This window comes from Rattus rattus, chromosome 2 (genome assembly GCF_011064425.1).
Source record: "Rattus rattus isolate New Zealand chromosome 2, Rrattus_CSIRO_v1, whole genome shotgun sequence".
NCBI lineage: Eukaryota > Metazoa > Chordata > Mammalia > Rodentia > Muridae > Rattus > Rattus rattus.
In genome coordinates, this window is record NC_046155.1 from 200226611 (window position 1) to 200246105 (window position 19495).

The following is a 19495-nucleotide window of genomic DNA, read 5'->3' on the forward strand; positions in this document are numbered from 1 at the left end:
GTTGAGCCCAGACGGCCAAAAGAGCCTTATAAGTCACAGCCAATCCTTTGATGATGGTATGTTCTTTGCTTCCTGGTGCCATACACTCTGCTTACTGGGAAAAACATCATGCCTCCCTGTTTTTATGATAGGCAAACTCCCTGAAGCTCCCTGAAATAACTTCTCTCCCCTGTTTCTGCCAAGTGTTGGGATCTCAGCATTGCAAAGAGCAATCAATACAGTAGCCTATGTACTCGGCACCAAGGCCATGAGCCAAACCCCACCCCACTAGCCATTTCTGTTGATATTGATCAGGTAAGAATAGAGGCTCAGGTAGCCCGTGAATTTACCTGCTGTAGGAAGATCATAAAACTTACGAGGGTCACATGTCCCTTCCCCAAGGTCGTATGCTCAGTAAAGTACTGCAAGTGAGAAGAGACTTGTAGGGCAGCTTCCTACAAGTTCCATAAGGAAGTCCATTGGTGTCACTTTTGTGAATCATTATCTATATGTTTTTTGTTGATGCAGCTCCTCCTGTAAATAATTCCACATCCATGTTCCTGGGAGGAACCCTAATGAATTCACTGGTTCCAAGGCTGGAATTGGGCAGGATTTCTTTGGTATGTGATCAGTGCCCTATATGGGAGTGAATAGGCATTTTTTCTTGTTGCCACTGGAAAATACATGCAATATTCTAAATCAGAAGTTTGGGATCCCTAGCACCAAGACTGAAGGAGAGGAAAGGAAGGAGAATTGGGTGGAGGTAGAATTTGAGCTGTAGTACAGAGATGTGATTCAGAAAATCCATGAATGCTCTGAGACTGAAGAGAAGATGCATCATGGGGCCAACAGTCAATGAATGTAATACCCTTAACATGGCAGTCTGAGAGGCATGCCACCCTCAGAAGAGCAATATGGTCCTGGGCTTCTGGTCTCTGTAGGCATTACCTAGACCCTGTGGGAGCTAACAGATGAAAGCCAACATATGACAACTTCTTTAAGTGTTGGCAGCCCATCCTTTCTGTGGGAGAAGTTGGGCACATCATCTCCATGTCTACCACACACAGGTTTACTGCAGAAGTGAGATCCAAATCCAGATCCTTCCTGATATCAAGAAACTTCTTTTGCCCAGCTCCCCATGCTCCTTGTTATATTAAAATGTTAATGAACGTCAGAGAGGAATTTCTGTAATGGCAAACCCAGGCCTTAAGTCTGTCTACCAAGGTCTCTCGTCTCTCAGGAGATGTGAAGTTGAGCACCTACTCTCAGAGCTCTGTCACCAGTCTATGCAGCTTGCTGCACTTGGAACATAGTGGGAATGTTGTATATATCTACCAATAAGCCATTATTACTAATCCTTGATGCTTTGAGTGCTATGTGCCTGGTCCAGGTAAGCACTTTTTATTTATTTCCTTGTTTTATCATTTCTGCTGCCATTGGAATGAATGATCTGACTGTGCACTCTGTCTTTCACTGAATAAAATGGGCTGAATGCTTCCTTACAATATGATCAATTAAGGGCTACCTCCTTCTCCTCTTCCTCTTCCTCTTCTTCTTTCTCTTTCTCCTTCTTCCAATTGTTCCCATTTTATTTTATTTTTTTTTTTAGATCATTAGGCCCATTCACAACTCCATCTTTCCAAATTATCCCCAAGAGTTATGTTCTACCCTCAAGAGGACTCCTCAGGACCATTGCAGTTTTCTTACCATGGACAAACGATGAATACACACAACAGAAGCTTCATCATGTGTGCAGGTTTTCAGGAGAGAGGGACAAATGTATAAGCCCTCACTGACAGTTCTCACCTTCTCATTATCTTCTGTGTGTTTCAAAGAGTAATTCCCAAGTGTTTTAGTAGATATCATGACTCAGCATACATCACACTGAAACAGCATACATCACAAACTACCTTTCTCCATTCAAAGCAAACCTTTGAATCACCAGAACTGCAGATATTTACAAGTATGAAACCAAAGACACATGAATTAGTAGAGACAGGAGGAAAACTACTCTAAACTTGTCAAATAAAATGCCAGTGAAAGTTACAAAGCAAATTCTGATAAATCTGTCAGTGTAATGTGTGTGCAAAGAATTGTTCTCTTACAGAATGAAGTTACACAGTCCAGAAGCTAAAACCAGTAACAGGATAGACATGGTTTACAGGTTACAATCCCATCTCGTTTTTTCAGAAAATCCATCTCTCATGTACCCTTTATCAAATGTTTAAGAACAGGAGAGTGTTCTGTTCAATACTCTCAACACACACACACACACACACACACACACACACACACACATACACACACACACACACCCCTACACATGTGATACATAAAGGTTACAGAACAAACCTAGACCTCACTCTAAAACAAGCTGCTAACTGCAAACATGAAATTTGGTCTCCAACTCTTGTGTTTTCACCCTAGAAATTGCTGAAACTTTTTTAGTGTGTTTTTATGTCCTGAGGTCAGACTGACTTGCTCATTTCTTCTGTCTGCCCCATGGGCCAAGGTGGAGCTGTGTGCAGTAGGGAGGGAGAGGGGCAAGAGTAGATTTACTCACATTTAACTTTATTCACATGACCTACTTTTTCATAGGACACACCTATTTTCTCATCTTCCCTATCCCAAACACCCTTTCCTTCCAAAACCAAATGCCTTCAGATCACATAAGCAGCTGTTTACTAAAAACAACACATGAATTAGACTCAATCCATACCTTCGTGAAATAAAGAAAAAAGTTTTCTGGTAGAAAAATAATATTTGGTACTTCTTTGAAAACAAGCAGGAGGACAGAGATCCAAATTCCTGGCAATTAGTCTCCTCTAAACCAGAAACTGGGCAGCTGGTAACCTGCTGTTTTTCCTTTGAGCTGCTCAGATTAGACCTCAAATGCAATTTAATTCCAGACTCCAATAGACACTTCCTGAATTATACTCATCTCAGTTACACAACAAATCCACATCATCATTGATTCCAGACTCTCCACAGACAATCGTCCACATTAGATGCAGTGGAAATGCTTCACGTTTTCACAACTTAAATATATTAAAGCTTCCACGGTGTCAAAGAATCCTGTACCAATTTCCCTGACATCTGAGTAATCCTGTTAGCAAACCAATAAGCAGTCCTTAGCTCATCTTCTTCCATAAATATAGATTCTCATATAACCAGCTTACTTAAATAAATCTATATTCAAATTTTCCCCTCTCCCAGGGGAAAAGATATATGAAATGAAAACTCAGAACAGGCTGTGAATACCAAGGAAGTAAAGATTCAGTAACAGTGACTAAAATTCAAATACAACATGCAGCCATGATGCATAGATAGGGATGCCTGAAGATTTCTTGTAGTTGGTTAGGCATTGTGGAAACAGTCATGTGGGTCTCTAAAAGTGAAGAAAATGGAAGCCAGGCAAGATGCACATTTAAGATGCAAGAAGGCTCGGAAGACAAGCTTCAGGCCGCACCAAGACTACTAAGTGTTGGACCACTGCCCTTGTCTGTGAGGCAGGATGCTAGTTCTCCCTTCCTCTCCACTGACTCCCTACCTCTCCAATCCTCAGGCCTAGGTGGTATGCAGCCAGCATAACAGGGAACACATGTCTCACCTTGCCTTTACTGACTACATTTGCTTACTTTGGTTTAAAGGTAAGCAAAAATGACTCCTTGCTTTCAGCTTTTAGGAATTGTAATCAAACACCTATTATCCAATAAGTAAAAGCAAATTTATTATTTTCTAGTTAATTGTGAAATGCTAAAAGTTTATGACAGTTATACTAAAATGATTGTGTAAAAATAAGAGTCTTATAGGACAATGTAAAAACTTTTCCTCAGATTCCTGATGTTTTGTAGTTTCTTCCTGTTCATTATTAAAGGAGTCTAGAATGTGGTCATAATCACAGAGTTCATAAAAATTCATGAAAAAAAAGGAAAAGGTTATTTGAAACACATTAGGAAAAGAAAGTGAAAATAATTTTAAGAACACATTCACAAATAGAGTGAATTAGTGATCAATAGAAACTCATCTCTTCCTCCCACACAAATAGTGATGCATTCAAATTTTAATCCTTCTTTGTCCCCACTTTTCTCCTGCCCATCCTGATTTCTTTCTTCTTTCCTAGATATTGCAGTCATAGGAGCAGCCTCACATGGATAGATCCTCAGATCCTAGAGAGTAGACAGATTTGTAGAGAAGAAGCTGGGCATGGTGATATCTGATGTGTGAGACTGGTTTTACAAGGAAACTACGAATCATTGAAGCTATTATTTTTGCAAGAGTTGGTCAAAAAACGCACATGTGTGCTGGCTGAAATGTGACCAGCAGCTTCCTGACTTCCATGCTGGGCTCATAGTCCTGCTGCTGTGTCTTTCTCCATCATGGTGGATCATATCTCCTTTGGGACTGTAAGCCAAAATACACCCTTTCTCCTCTAACTTAATTTTTAAGAATATTTTATTACAGCAATGGAAAATTATCTTAATAGTAGCATTATAACAACAAATTCAACTGTAAATCTGTAGGCCTCACATTGGTATGATGATGTTCCAATAGTAAAACCAAACAAAATCAAAAACTACCCAATGCCTAGATATTACCTCTAAACCTTTTCTACTACAAAGAAGCAGGGGATAGAATCTGTAGCTCACTTGTTAGAGTGCTGACTGAGCATGTAATCAAACCCTGTTTTGTGTGGTATACACTTTAAATGCCAACACTTAGGGATTAAGAGGCAGGAGGATGAGAAGTTCAAGTCATTCTCAGCTATGGACAGTTTAAGGCCAACCAGTCTTGTCAAATAAAATAAATTAATGAATAAATAAATATGTAAAGAAGTAGAGATCCTTAATTTTAGACGTAGCTAGGGCCAAATAAGATGAGCCTGAAACCTCTTATTGTAGAAGACAGAAGAGTTCCGAGAAGAAGAGGGTGTTTCCAGAAGGCTACATTCGGCCTGGAGATGCTCCCACAACAGATATGCTTTAACACTCATTAAATAAAGTAGGAAATACAGCACCATATGGATGTAAATAATAAAAGAAGTCAAGAGCTGAAAAATAGGATGTATGGCTCGCCGTAATGTTCCATTCTACAAAGCAAGTATCATCAACTAAGATGCATGTACTAATGTCACAGTGGTTGACCTCAATGGGCTCACACTGAGTAGAGCTCAGCACCTCTTCCAGAACTCCAGGGCCTGCAGTCACTCTAGTCCTTAACAAAGATGGAAACCAGAATCTGTCCACAGGAGACATTAAACTCACATTAAAAGACATTCACTTGCAGTGGTGCTGTCATCTTCAAGGTATGACCACCATGAACACCAAAGAGTGAGCAAGGAAGGTTCTAGACTGAAGTGCAGACAACTTACAGCATATTGCCATGAAAGATTCTGACCCCACCCACTCCAAAGAACAATGGTGAGAAGGGAGCATGTCTGGGGCCTAAGGATCATGGATCTCCAGAGACTGACAGGTACACTACAGTTATATAAGAGACTGGAACTGCACGCAAACATTGAGGTGAGAGGGCATCATATTGGTTAGTGGTTAACTTGCTTTTAAGTGGTTTAAGGAGAAAATGCTTCTCTGTATTGAATTCCTGACTTACTGAGAAGTTTGTGATTATTTCAATATAAGCATTACAACATGCATGTAGGGTTATACTTTATGTTTCTCATGTTTTAGATGGTACTTTCTATAAATATTAATTAAGTAAATGTCCTCTATCATGGCATGAGAATGCTTTGAGGCAAATGCTGGCTAAATGAACTTCCTAAGAGCATTTAACTCTGATAGAAAACATTGAAGAGGAGTGGATTTCTCTTCAGCCAGTATTTCACTTAACAGACAAGTAAGATGACCTCAGTAGGTTCTCCACCCCATAGAGGCACGGTAATTCAAAATTCTTAGAATGAATATGGGCTAAGCATATTTTTCTCCTCTGCTAATGGCTTAGTTCAGTGCTTCTCAACATTCCCAATACTGTGGCCCCTTAATACAGTCCCTCATGTTGTGGTGATCCCCAGCCATAAAGTTATTTCTTGCTACTTCATTACTGTAATTCCGATACAGTTATGAATTATAATGTGTGTGTATATATGTGTATGTGTATATATATATATTTATTTATTTCCCAATGGTCTTACGCAACACCTGTAAAATGGCCTTTCCTCACCCACAGGTTAAGAACTGCTGGCATAGAGGGAGAGGAGAACCATCTGGGACATAAAACATTTCTTTACACTTGATCAGTATCTGATATATTACATAGTACTTTTTGAGCACTACATCACAGTGATCTAACCAGCAGATGTACAGCATTCTAATTTATAAGTACTGTGCATCAAAAGAATTCAAGGAAGAGCTTTTTCTTTACCCACAATCCCATGGTAATTTTAGCTTATATTTCCAGCAGTGGTCGAGCATAATAAAGCTCCTCCTTCATACTTCTTTACACATGAACCCACCCACATTTTCCATTCATTTATTTATTTATTCACTTTACATCTCAATCACAGCCCCCCTCCCAGTGCCCTTCTCAAAGCCCTTAAGGGTCCCAGTTAGTTGACTGTGTCTTCTTGTGGAGTCTCTATCCCCTCAGGTTTCTCAATTCTTCCCCAACTCTCCCATAAGACTTCCCTAGCTCCATCTAATGTTTGGCTGTATACACTGAGCCAACCCAATTTTGAATCCATCACTGCATTCTTCTTCGTTGGCTCTTGGAATCAAGGAATTATTAAAGACGTCAGAAATGGACTACAGGGTCTTTTTTCTTTCCAGTGTTATTGTTACATGAAATATTATAGCATTAAGAACACTTAAAGTTATTTATACAATTCCACAATTATCTTCCCTCTGGCTGCCAGCCAGCATATTTTCCCATAAGTTTTGGGAAACAAGTTTAAAAAAAGATATACATCTTTTTATATACTACTTTTTCCAATTTCCTTCTCTAATAAATGTAACAATGCATCAAAAAACAATTCAATACAATATGCAATGACCTAAAATACACCTACTTCTTCATAGACGATGGCCTTTCCCTCTTTATGTAATTGTTTTACTGTTATTAGAGCAATCAAAGCCTCTGTCCCAACATGCAATACTCCATTTCCTCATGAAGGAGGTGGAGAGATTGGTAAGAGTGTCCCAGTATGTACCCAGTGGAAACCTCCACCACACAGCTGCCACAAAGCATGAAACATCCAAGGGGCCTGTTGTCAGGGTAAGGATGAAGACAGCTTTCCCACAGTTTGTATTTAGAATGTAAATGGGCTGAATGGATTCTCTGCTTCCTACTGCATACAGCTTCCTGTACACAGCTGAGCTTCCTGGTGCTAGCAGTCAGCACAGTATGACCTTGATAGGAAAAAGTGGAAATCTTTCCTGGGATGCAGAGGGCAGCATGAAATGCAGAGCAGAGGTACAAGCTGGGGTGGAACCTACACACAGAAGTTTCTGGAATGTTTTCAGTCTTTCCCTTGAATGCCAGGGGAGCTGTATGCAGTTGGGGTTTTCGGAAACTGAGTGAAAGAGCACTAATGAAAGGAACGAGTCTTATGTCTCACACACAACATGTGTAGTGGCAGGTATGTAAACTTGTCTGATAAATAATCATTGTACAATGTGTTCACATATGCATCCATTACACTGTGCACCTTGAATGTATCTAGTCTTTATTTGCCCATCTGATTTAGTCAGGGTTTGTATGCCTGCACACAACATCATGACCAAGAAGCAAGTCAGGGAGGAAAGGGTTTATTCAACTTACACTTCTACACTGCTGTTCATTACCACAGGAAGGCAGAACAGGAACTCACACAGGCCAGGAACTTGGAGGCAGGAGCTGATGCAGAGGCCATGGAGGGATGCTGCTTACTGGATTGGTTCCCCTGGCTTGCTCAGCTTGCTTTCTTATAGAACCCAAGACTACCAGCCCAGGGATGGCACTACCCACAAGGGGCTGGATCTTCCCCCTAGATCACTAATTGAGAAAATGCTGGATCTCATGGAGGCATTTCCTCAAGAGAGGCTCCCTTCTCTGTGATAACTCCAGCTGTGTCACACAAAACCAGTCAGTACACCATCTGACACTCTAAAGTGTTATACGTCACCTTCATCTACTTGAATAAGTGCTGGCTAGTCTCTGTGCAGCAGCAGGTGGTACAGTCCCTGTACACAGAGTAAAGCTGAAGACTATCACCTTTGCTCTTACTGCGGAAAGAGGTTGCTATTACACCTTGAGTTTCATATTGACCTCAAATGCTCTTGTATTGAAGGATGGGTTGCAAAACAAGCTCAGGTGAGTGGGTAAAAAGAGCTCTAACTTCATGAATGGATTTATAAACCACTGATTGGACAAGGGTAAATGGGTTGTTAGGGCCTGTGCCTTCTCAGAGGAAGTTGGTCACTGAGGGCATAAGGACGTGCCTTTGAAGATATATTTGTCCCCCAGACCCTTCTTCACTGTCTATTCTTCCTGACTACCAGGAAGTTAGTCATCTGCATTCACTCCATGAACACCTACCTAGTTTCTCTCCCTCCACAGAAGTCATGATGGCCATATCTAAAATGCCTCTGCTTGTAGTCAGGATGCAGCTCAGCACTAAGAGGAATACCTGGTACTCCAAAGCTCTGGTTCAATTCTATCATGCCCCAAGATTAAATAGCGCCTTCTGTTGGCACACTGCTCATCACACTGAATCCTTAGTATGTTTTATGCTGTGGACATATTTGTTGTGACTAACCCAAGACAGCAAAATAAAACATACATTTTTCTCATTAAAAAAAGGGATACTGTTAGGAAGAACTCCAAATCACCAACCCGTGTTTATGGATACACATAATAGGAAATCAAATAGCTTTTAAAATGCTTTTAACTAATTAAATAGAATGGCTTCCTGAAATATCACTTATTAGCAATGCACAAATTTGCTGCTGTAGCTTTTTAATGTTCATAGATCTGCCAGAAGAATGAGAAATTGAAGTTTTTTTCAATACCCTGTAAAAAGAGATGTTAGGGGTGACTTATGCTTCTAATTATATGATGTTTCATACTAAAAGTCCTAAAAATTATAATCCATAATAAGATTCAATACATATCTTCGCTTCCAAAATTACATCACTACTCAGCAATCAGCAAAATTATATATGTGTGTGTGTGTGTGTGTGTGTGTGTGTGTGTGTGTGTATATCTCCACCCAATTATCCTGTGAACATTAGTCTCATTCCCACTAATGGCTAAGTGACTATTGTCCCTACTGGTAGAGGAGGACAGGGTTCAGCAGCCCTTGCAGACCATGAAAAGGAGCAGTCAACAAACCCACCCTGGCAGCTCTAACCGATGTTTGGAAGAGCTGTGAAAGGCCAGTGGTTCCCATAAGGAAGGGCACTCACCTGCCAGAACAGGTGCTCCTTGGCCCCTGGTGTTGCAGACAGGTAGACGCTCAGCACTATCGTATGAGATGAAGATGTGAGGATGCTGGCAATGATGGCATCTCGCATATTGAAGGGAAGCATGGTATATACCACAAAGATGATGAAGAGGAAGAATGACACCTGTGGAAGGAAGAAAAACATGGAGGGTCAGAAAATCCCAGTTTACCTTCCATTAAAGGAGGTGGGAAACAACATGCTCATTTGAGAAACGACATCATCACAAAATAGAGTTGAACAAACACTGGATTGTAACAGGGAACTACGTCTAGGCCTGATGCAGGAAGCACTTGCTGTGGAAATGTGAGGAGGACCCAAGGCTGAATACTTGGAACCACATAAATCTGGATGTGGTAGTCACTGACTCATGAGATAGGAAGTGAACACTTGGAAGATACCGAGAGGCCTGCAGGGCAACTAGCCTGGTGTGGGTAGTGGAAATAAACGCTTAGACCCTGTGTTAGAGTGGAAGGCAAAATACAACACCTGAGATTGTTCTCTGTCTTCCATATTTGTTGTAGCACATACACAGATATTCATATACACAGATTAAAGGGGGAGGGGAGAAAAAAGTAGCTTCCTGTTGTGATGGAGAACCAGTTTCTTGTGTGGAACTTCAAATTTTAGGAAACAGATTACTGCATACAAGAGTATATATACGCATGCATGCTGTACACAAGGGGCACTTTTGTGAAAGAGCAAAACCAGTCTCACATCACTGAGGCTTGGAGTCCTTGCTTCTCAGTTGGCAGAGGTAGACGTACAGAGCTTGGATGCAGATGGTCCAGCTCTTGTGGAACAGGTTAGTGCTCTCTGGCAAAGACGTTAAACATAGAATGACCCTCTAATCCCACGGTTTCACTCTGTAGCATGGTATTTCAAATCTATGCATGCATATAGTAATCACAGGATTTGCATATCAATTAAAAGATGAGAACACAGATACCCAGCAGTGGGTGGATATCACCTGTCATTCACGTACCAGAATGTGATTCACGAATAGCATGGATTAAAGCTTTGACAATGTGGATGAACCTCAAAGACTCCACATTCTATGATACCTTTTATATAAACTATGTGTAGTTGGTAAATCCAGAGACAGGAAGCAGATGCTGATGACCTGGTTGGCAAGGTCTGTGAGAAGGCCTGTGAGGCAGATGAAGCACACAGGTTGCAAAGCAATTGTAGGCTTCCCTTAAATGCTGGGAAGGCATTTGAGTAGGACATTGCCCAATACTGAGAATGTACTGAATGTCACTGTATTCTTCACCTTAAAATGGCTAACATATTTTATGAATCTCACTTTTATAAAAACAATCAATACAAAACCACTTAGAGAAACTTTGAGAATGGAAATGAAAATGCTTACTTACTGGGTAATAAAACAAGAGCATTTTCATTGCAAACAAGTCCAAGACAGAGGAGCAAGAGAGAGAATATAAGCATGTGGTAACTATAGCCAGAAAGCCTGAGGTCACAGGCCTCAAGGGGGAGAGCAGCATGTAACCACAGTACCTTAGGCCATTTGAAGAGGACACAGAGACTCGCTCAGCTGGATGAACATGCACAGATCACCACAGCTGTGCTGGTGCATGTTTTCTGGGAATTTCCAAGTGTGAGATGACCACCAGGCTCTGCTGCCTACAGACTCAAGACAATGCAGGCCGGAGAGTGGCAGGCTTCATCTTCTCTTGCCCATTTTGCATATTTATAATATTGAAGTCTTGTCTACCTCCATGCTGTGGTTCCAGGGTGGCACCTTACAAGCTGTCTTTGTATTACTGTCACACTTGCAAGACTACACAGAAAACAAGAGGTTCACAGCCTAAAACTGTGAATTCCTAAAACACATCCTTTTATTTTCTTCAGGACATTCTAAGCAGGACATCTATTCATTCCTCAAAAAAAAATGCACGGGCTCCTCTGAGGGGACAGCCTCTCTTGGAGAATGAGGCTCGATCACAGCTCTGAGCCGTTACAACTGAGGGGATGAGTCTGTCATGCATGCCAGCTGTCTTCATGGCTGAGAGAAGGGCCACCCTTCTTACCTAGCCCCACCCTGAAGAGACAATGAAATGGCCTCTAAATCACATTCTCTATTTGCTGCAAGTTCTGGCAACGTGGAATGACAGCCAAGGAGAAAGCCACCGTGGGTGGGCAAAGTGACCAGAAGTCCTCGGGAAGCCTGAGTTTGGTGTGGGCCATCTGCTTCAAGCCCCCGCTTCCTCCCCTTCAAGCTATATTTATATGGGCTGTCAGGATAAAAAATGTGGGTGAGCAGATTAACATAGCCATACTTTTTCTAGCAAATATTTTTTCTTTTGCCTCTTCAAAATAAAAGACTATGGAGATTTTTTTCAGCAAAGCATTAGCAGTCAGTATGACACACATTCCATTTTTTTTCCTATTCGGTATGTGGATGAGACCCAGCACTGTTTTCTGGAGCACTCTGTGCAGTGGGCAATGATCTGTCCAGACATAACAGTTTGCCTCCCTCACTAAACCTTTCTGAGGCCAGAATACAAAGAAAGTGTTCTGGGATCCAATCACCATCTTTCAAGTCATTTACTAACCTTTGCAAGCATTTACTGAGGGCTAACATAGCAAGATTAAGTTTCCAAAGTTGAGGGAAGCAATTGCATCAAATCAAGCTCAGGGTTCCAGTGCTGGTCCTTCAAGAGCTCGGGCAGAGATGCCTATGTTGCATCTGCCAGTATGACTTGGCCAATGAAAGTCAAGTTCTTCTTGGAGGAACTGAACTGTCTTTACATCTTATTAATCTCAAAAGCTTCTCAGATCATCAGGTCTATTTTCTAATTCCAAAGAGCACCATATGTAAAACTTAAATGGATCTGGCACATCTCAAAAACATGTGGGTAAAATGCTCCAGAAACTTCTCTTGCAGTCTCTAGGGTTTCCGTGTTACCATGGGGACATGAGATTCCTCTTAGCTGTACTCTTCAGTGTGGGACAAGAGGCTGAAAATAAAACCAAGACCACTGTTCTAAAGACTTCAGGGAAAGGCAGGGAATGGAGTACCTGAAGTAGCCATGCTCATGTCAGTAAAGGGACTACAAGTATTCATTCTCACCAAACCTCTGCAAGACATACACATCTTCCTACACAACTTTCTAGCCCTCAGAGCTTTTCTCTGTGCTCACTGTCTTGTTCCTCTTGAAGCTACCTTACTTTAGGTGGGGATGGGCCAATTTCCAATCACCGAGGTACATACCACCAAAGCTTATCCTTAGCCACGTTCTCTTCTGGCTTTGAACTTCCCCCGTACTACAATCCTGGTATCTGTCTATTGTTCTGCCTTACATCCATGACATGTCTCAGGGCCTTTCCACCTGACAAGAAATATAGCTCACACTCCCTCTTCTGACATCTGCCTGCAGAGCTAATCCTTTTTTATTTGGATCCACTCAATTCCTATCTCCATGTTTCAGGTCACCCCATTCAACTTCCTGTAATCATTTTCTTCTCAGGGGAAGTTCCAAAGTGTCTATGAAGCATAAACACAAGAAGTATGGCCTCCCTGGGTAGAAAAAAGAACAGTTCATGATGTCTTGTCACCTTTTCTCCCTGGCAGTCATGACGTAACAGTGTTGGAACTCCTCTAGTATATATATAACAAGAAGTAGGAACAGAAGTCTCAGGTGACCCATAGTGATCTCTGGTTAGGCAAGCAACTGATGCACATGTGTAGTATTAGCTCCCAAGTCAATAAGCAGAGCTCATCTGGTCCGAAGCCATACTGAGGCCATATATCACCCCTCTGTCACGTTAATATTCTGTTTATAAAAGTGGGTTGGTTTGATATGCATTACTGATCACTTTGCTTTTTAAAACATGTTTTTGTGGCACCAGTCTATAGATGTGACTATATTACGTTTACTATTTCACAGCACTCTGTAGTAATATGTGCATTGTCATTTAGGGTATGCTTTCCGGGAGTTCTGATCGTAACTAGGAAGACAAGTACCCCGAATGGACTTCAATATGTGTTCTCTGATCTATCTTGCTTCAAAATTCTATTTTTCTCTTATTCAGATAATACTGAAAAGCTTGTGCTTCTGAGTGTAAAGATCTAAGGCTTTTCTTCCTTAGACGATGGCCTCCTCTGGTCTGCCCTAAGAACTCTGCAAGTGCTTTTCCATCCATACATCTAGTCCTCATCACGAACTTCACTTATCACGTTTATAGCTCTTATTTATGTATTAACACCCCTCCCATACACAATGAAGGATAACGATACTTTAAGAGCACGCCTTGATTTACTAAGAGCCAAGACTACAGTGCTCAGGGTGGCCCCTGATGTGGGAGCTGCTTCATCAATTTTGTTGTCTTTACAAAAAGTCTATTATACATGTAAGTGTGACACAAGCTCATCCTCCTCAAATGCACCTCACAAAAGGCATCTCTAAAACAGTTCACTGTCCTCTTTGGTATAATTAGCTTCACCATTAACTATAAACATGTTGATTTCTGAATTCACATTTTTCTCTTTAATGGATCAATTACATGGGAAAAAAAATCTCAACTCTCTATTAGACAGACATTGGCCAGATTCCCATAACAGGCAGCAGCAGTAAATCTGGGAGTAGACCCTGTTCACAGGGAATGTGGGCTGCAGTACCTACCATGGCACCTTCTCTCTGATCCAATCTCTGCAATCCCTGAATGCTACATAAAAGACTTCCCAGGACTGGAATCATGAAGCCACTGTTAATCAACAGTAGGGAAGGAATGGCCTAGGCTTTGTGTAGTCAGCCTAAGAGTTGAGATTTTTTGCAATGCCCATGCACTTTGGGATTTCCAGCCCAGAGGTGCCTTCACTTTCATGTTCACCAGGACACATTGTGCTTGTATGACATCCATCTAAGGAAAAACAAACTCAGTCTGTCATTCTGCGCAGTGCTTTGTGCTTCTAGCAATACAAACGTGAAAAAAAAAAGAATTTTAAAAAGCCACTTTGTATTGTATCCTAGGTATTCTATACTTTTTCCCCTGCTAATATCCACTTATTAGTGAAAAATACCATTCATGTCCTTTGGGATGATATGTCCTCACAGGATGATATTTTCCAGTTATATCCATTTGCCTGAAAAACTGAGGATGTCCTCATTCTTAATAGCTGAGTAGTATTCCATTGTGTACATGAACCACTTTTTCTGTATCCATTCTTTTATTGTGGATTGTTTCCCCCTTCTAGCTATCACAAATAAGGCCACTATGAACATAGTGCCTGTGGAATGGTGGGGCATCTTTTGAGAATATGCCCAAGAGTGGTGTAGCTGGGTCTTCAGATAGATCTTTTTCCAATTTTCTAAGGAACCTCCAGATTGATTTCCAGAGTGGTTGTACCAGCTTGCAATCTCACCAGCAATGGAGGAGTGTTCTCCTCTTTCTCCACATCCTCACCAACATGTGCTGTCACCTGAATTTTTTTTTTATTTCAGCCATTCTGATTGGTGTAAGGTAGAATCACTAATTTGTTATTTGGTTTTTGAAGGTTAGCTTCTTGAGTTCTTTGTATATTTTGGCTATTAGCCCTCTATCAGATGTAGGGCTAGTGAAGATTTTTTTCCCAATCTGTATGTTGCCGATTTGTCTTATTGACTATGTCCTTTGCCTTACAGAGGCTTTCCAGTTTCATGAGGTCCCATTTACCAATTCCTGATCTTAGAGCCTGAGCCACTGGAATTCTGTTTAAAAAATTTCTCCCTGTGCCATTGAATTTGAGGCTCTTTCCCACTTTCTCTTTTATTAGATTCAGTGTATCTGGTTTTATCTTGAGGTCCTTGATACACTTAGACTTGAGCTTTATGCAAGGTGACAAATATGGATTTATTTTCATTTTTCCATATGATTACTTCCAGTTAGACCAGCACTGAGAGAGGAGGAAGGGAAAAGGAGAACATGATCAGATATTGGGGGGGAGGGTGGTTTCCAGGAGAGAAGTCCTGAGGGCCAACAGAATGAATGGAAATATGCAACCTCAGGGGTGGGAGGTGGGGGGGGAACCTCTATAAAGTGCCAGAAACCTTGGAGGTGAGAGACTCTCAGGACTCAAAGGGAGGGACCTTAGATGAAGTGCCCAACAGTGGGAAGAGTAGAGTCCACCTCCAGTAGAAAGACAGGGCATCAAGTGGAAGGATGGGGTTGCCATCCCGCAGTCAGAAACTGTGACCCAGAATTGTTCCTGTCTAAAAGAACTGAAGGGACAAAAATGGAGAAGAGACCAAGGGAAAGGAGGTCCAGTGACTGGCCTAGCTTGGGATCCAGTTCAAGAGGAGGTTCCAAGGCCTCGCACTATTACTGATGCTATGATGTGCTTACAAACAGGAGCCTAGCATGGCTGCTATCATAGAGGCCCAACAAGCAGCTGACTGAGACAGAAGCAGATCCTTACACCCAACGTTAATGGACTGAAAGTCAGGGACACATGTGGTTCAATTAGGGAAAGGGTGGAAGAAGGTGAGGAGGGCAACCCCATAGGAAGACCAGCAGTCTCAACTAACCTGGACCCCTGAGATCTCTCAGACATTAAGCCACTAACCAGGCAGCATACACCAGCTGATATGATGCCCTCAACACACATACAGCAGAGGACTCCCTGGTCTGGCCTCAGTGAGAGAAGATGCACCTACGCCTCTAGAGGCTTGAAGCCCCAGGAATTGAGGAGGCCTTGCAGGGGGTGGGGAGTGGGGACATCTTCTTGAAGACAGTGAGGACTGGAATGAGGAACTGTGGGAGGGTGGACCAGGAGCAGGGGTAATGACTGGACTATAAAAAAAAGTATAATAATAAATAAAAAAGTCACTTTGGAAGAGTATATAGTATGATCAAAACAGAACATGAGTAGTCTTTCTCATTGAGAGAGTCCCTCTTCAGAACTCCTCAGGTTAGTATGAAGCAAGTGTATCCCTCATGGTACAAAGTTTCCTAGCATTTAGGAGACCCCAAGCTGAAGGTTTGAAATGTCAAGATCAAAATTGTTAGGGTATTGCTGTGTCTATCTGAAGAGAAGTGGCTTAATCTGTGGATTAAGATTGACTCTTGCCAGTCTGAAGAGATCTAGACAAGGAAGACTAAAAGCATCACTTACTTAACTACTTACGTAGAGTCATATGCTAAGTCTATCAGCTTCTTTTATCTGTCATAACAAATTACCACATGTTTAGTGACTCAAAATGTCAACAAAAAGTGACTCTCATTGTTGAAAATCAAAAGGTTTAAAATGTAGGTGCCAGCAGGACTGGGTTATTACGGGAAGAGCTACTGAGTATGTGCTCTTCTAACTCTTACAGCATTGGATAGCCTGGCATACACCTGCTAGAAGACATTCCAATCTTGGTGGCATTATTCCAGGGTATCTCTCCTGTTATCTATGGGTATCTCTACCTGGCACCTTCTCTATGCATCTTTGCAACATCTTTAAGGATACCAATTGCTGGGTTTAGGATATAATGTAACTCCAGTGCAATTTCTCAACTTGATCATACATACAAAGAATAGATTTCAAAATTAAGTGAGAGTCACAGATACTGAGGGTAGGAATTTCAAGTCAACCCAGGCCATCAATTTGATCTGTAGAACAAACCAGTATTTAGATTTCTTTGCCTCTACTTTACATTCCTCTTTCATTCCCAAATCAGACATTGAAGCCATGATGATGATATCAAGATTTTTTTTTACATTTAAGAAAACAAGTTGATGTGCAATAATGCCACAAAACCTTTTATAATGAGGTTTGATTTTCCCAGGTGGCAATATCTAGCCAGTGGATTTAAGGCAATGACTGAATCATGACTGACAATCTGTAGATAAACTCTAAGAACAATTAGGGGTCTAGCCTTGTTTGGAGTTCACTGGGAGTTAACTTAAGAGGATATTCTGGCTCCCTGCCTGCCTCTCTCTCTCTTTGCCTGGCATTCCCATCAGGAGAACAGTCTTCTCTACCAGTTCTCCCAGTTACCAGGATATTCAGTTTCCCATAAGGTCCCAAGCAATGCAGACAGTTGACCAGACTTGGAAACTTGGACAGAAAATACAACATTCTACCTCCAAAGTTGATTTGCCACAGCCATTTTGTTACAACCATGGGACAATGACTAACACACAAATTGACAGTATCATTAGGCCTCTGCTGCAAAGCTTAGATTATAGAATATAACTTAACATTTCTTTCAGGATTCAATGCTATGAAAAGTTTCATAACACTATTATCAGGTAATATTATCTGGTAAAAGAAATGGAGGTTTTTAAAAATCAAATCATACCTAAATACTTGCTGAGGCTTTGCTGACCATACACTCTCTTCTGTGTTGTATGAACCCACTAACATGCATGATGGTCTCAAACAGTTCTGAATGCAATGGGGTTCTCAAGAGAAACACCATCAGAGAAAGGTTAATATTTGTTATATGAATAATGTCATAGGAAAAATCCCATTCATTTTTATAACCAGAAACAGAGATATTGAAATCATAATTCATCCAGATTCTTTGAGATGGGAAAGAGCATAGTATTTCAGTTTCCTATTTTGATTTATTGTTTTATTTTATTTTATGTGTATTAGTGCTTTGTCTACACATACTGCATGCAATGTCTGATGTACACTGCATGCAATGTCTGATGCCCTCAGAAGCTAGAAGAGGATATTGGATCCTATGGTAGTTTGAAAGACATTGGCCCCCACAGGATCATAAATTTGAACACTTGGTCCTCAGCTGGTTGAACAGTTTGGGAAGGATTGGGAGGTGTCACCTTGTTGGAGGAGGAATGCCTTGTCACTGGGAATGGGCTTTGAGATTTCAAAAGCCCACACCATTCTAAGTTAGCTCCCTCTGTCTCCTGCTTCAGGATTGAGATGTGAGCTCTCAGCTGCTGTTATACTCCCTGACCTGGGAGTTATGGACCCACTCTCTCAAACTATAAACCCCTAATAAACACTTTCTGCCATAAATTGCCTTGGTCACAGCAATAGACCAGTAACTAAGATTCCTTACAAGTGGAATTATGAACAGTTGTAAGCTACCATATGGACGCTGGGCATTGAAATCAGGTCCTCTACAAGAACATTATAATAACTGCCAATCTAGCTCTCCAACCTCAGTTTCCTAATTTTTAAAGGGACAAATTTTTGAGCCAAAACTGTAGGAATTAGACCATTCTAAGTAAAATATCAGATTTAACTCTATACCGCATTGCTGTTAGAAATTGTAACTATAAATGCAAACTAAAACATTTAGCAAAATTCCCACAAAGTAAAAATAGACTTATTTAAAGAAAGATATACAAATGACCAATAGATGTATTCAATGAAGTTCAATTTCACTTATCTTAAGTCAAATACAAATAAAAAGTACAAAGAGATATTATTTTATACCTCGTGGCTATGGTCAAATGATGGTTGTTGGGAATATGTATTAGTGTAGTAATTATGAAAATGTTATAGTGATTTCTATGAAAACCAGAGACAGAATAGCTGTGTTAGTTAATTTTATCATGTGGCCAAATACTTGACATAAACAACCTCAGGGGGGAAGAGATTCTTCATCCAGGAGCATTAGGCCATTGTGTTGGGAGAATGTAGTGGGGCAGAGGAGTTCACACCACAGCTTCAGGAAGGCAGAGAGACCAGGCAGAGGAGTGGCAGGAGGACCCGGGGGGCCACAGCCTTATCCCAAGAGCATCCCCTCAATGACTTCTTTCAATAAAGCCCACTTCCTATTTTTACCACCTCACAGTAATGCCACTTCTGAAGTCATCAGGGGATTAAATCCATCAATTTATTTATAGGCTGTGAAAAACATGTGGTATCTATTCTGACTGGAATTTTGGCCTTTTAAGAGGAAATTCAAGCCTGGAATTGTATGCCTGACCAAGAGCCCACAGCTGGAGAGGTCGTGAGTCCCAGAGGAGCACTTACTTCAATTATTTGGCTAAGTGTCTGCGATCTCATCTTTACACCCACAGGTACACCACAGCCCTCATTAGAGACACTTCCATTTGAGGTGGATGGCAGTTAGTACAGAGACACAAAACTTGGCAAAGTAACAAAAATGAGTGAT

At 41.1% G+C, this 19495-nt stretch overlaps 1 protein-coding gene across 1 annotated transcript in view; it reads right to left on the bottom strand.

Moving 5' to 3' along the window:
- Positions 1-19495, bottom strand: part of Adcy2 (adenylate cyclase 2) — a 410506-nt gene that overhangs the window by 275929 nt on the left and 115082 nt on the right. The window contains exon 3 of the mRNA XM_032894822.1: positions 9378-9539. Within this exon, the coding sequence (XP_032750713.1) occupies positions 9378-9539 (162 nt within the window). The remainder of the gene's footprint in view (positions 1-9377; positions 9540-19495) is intronic.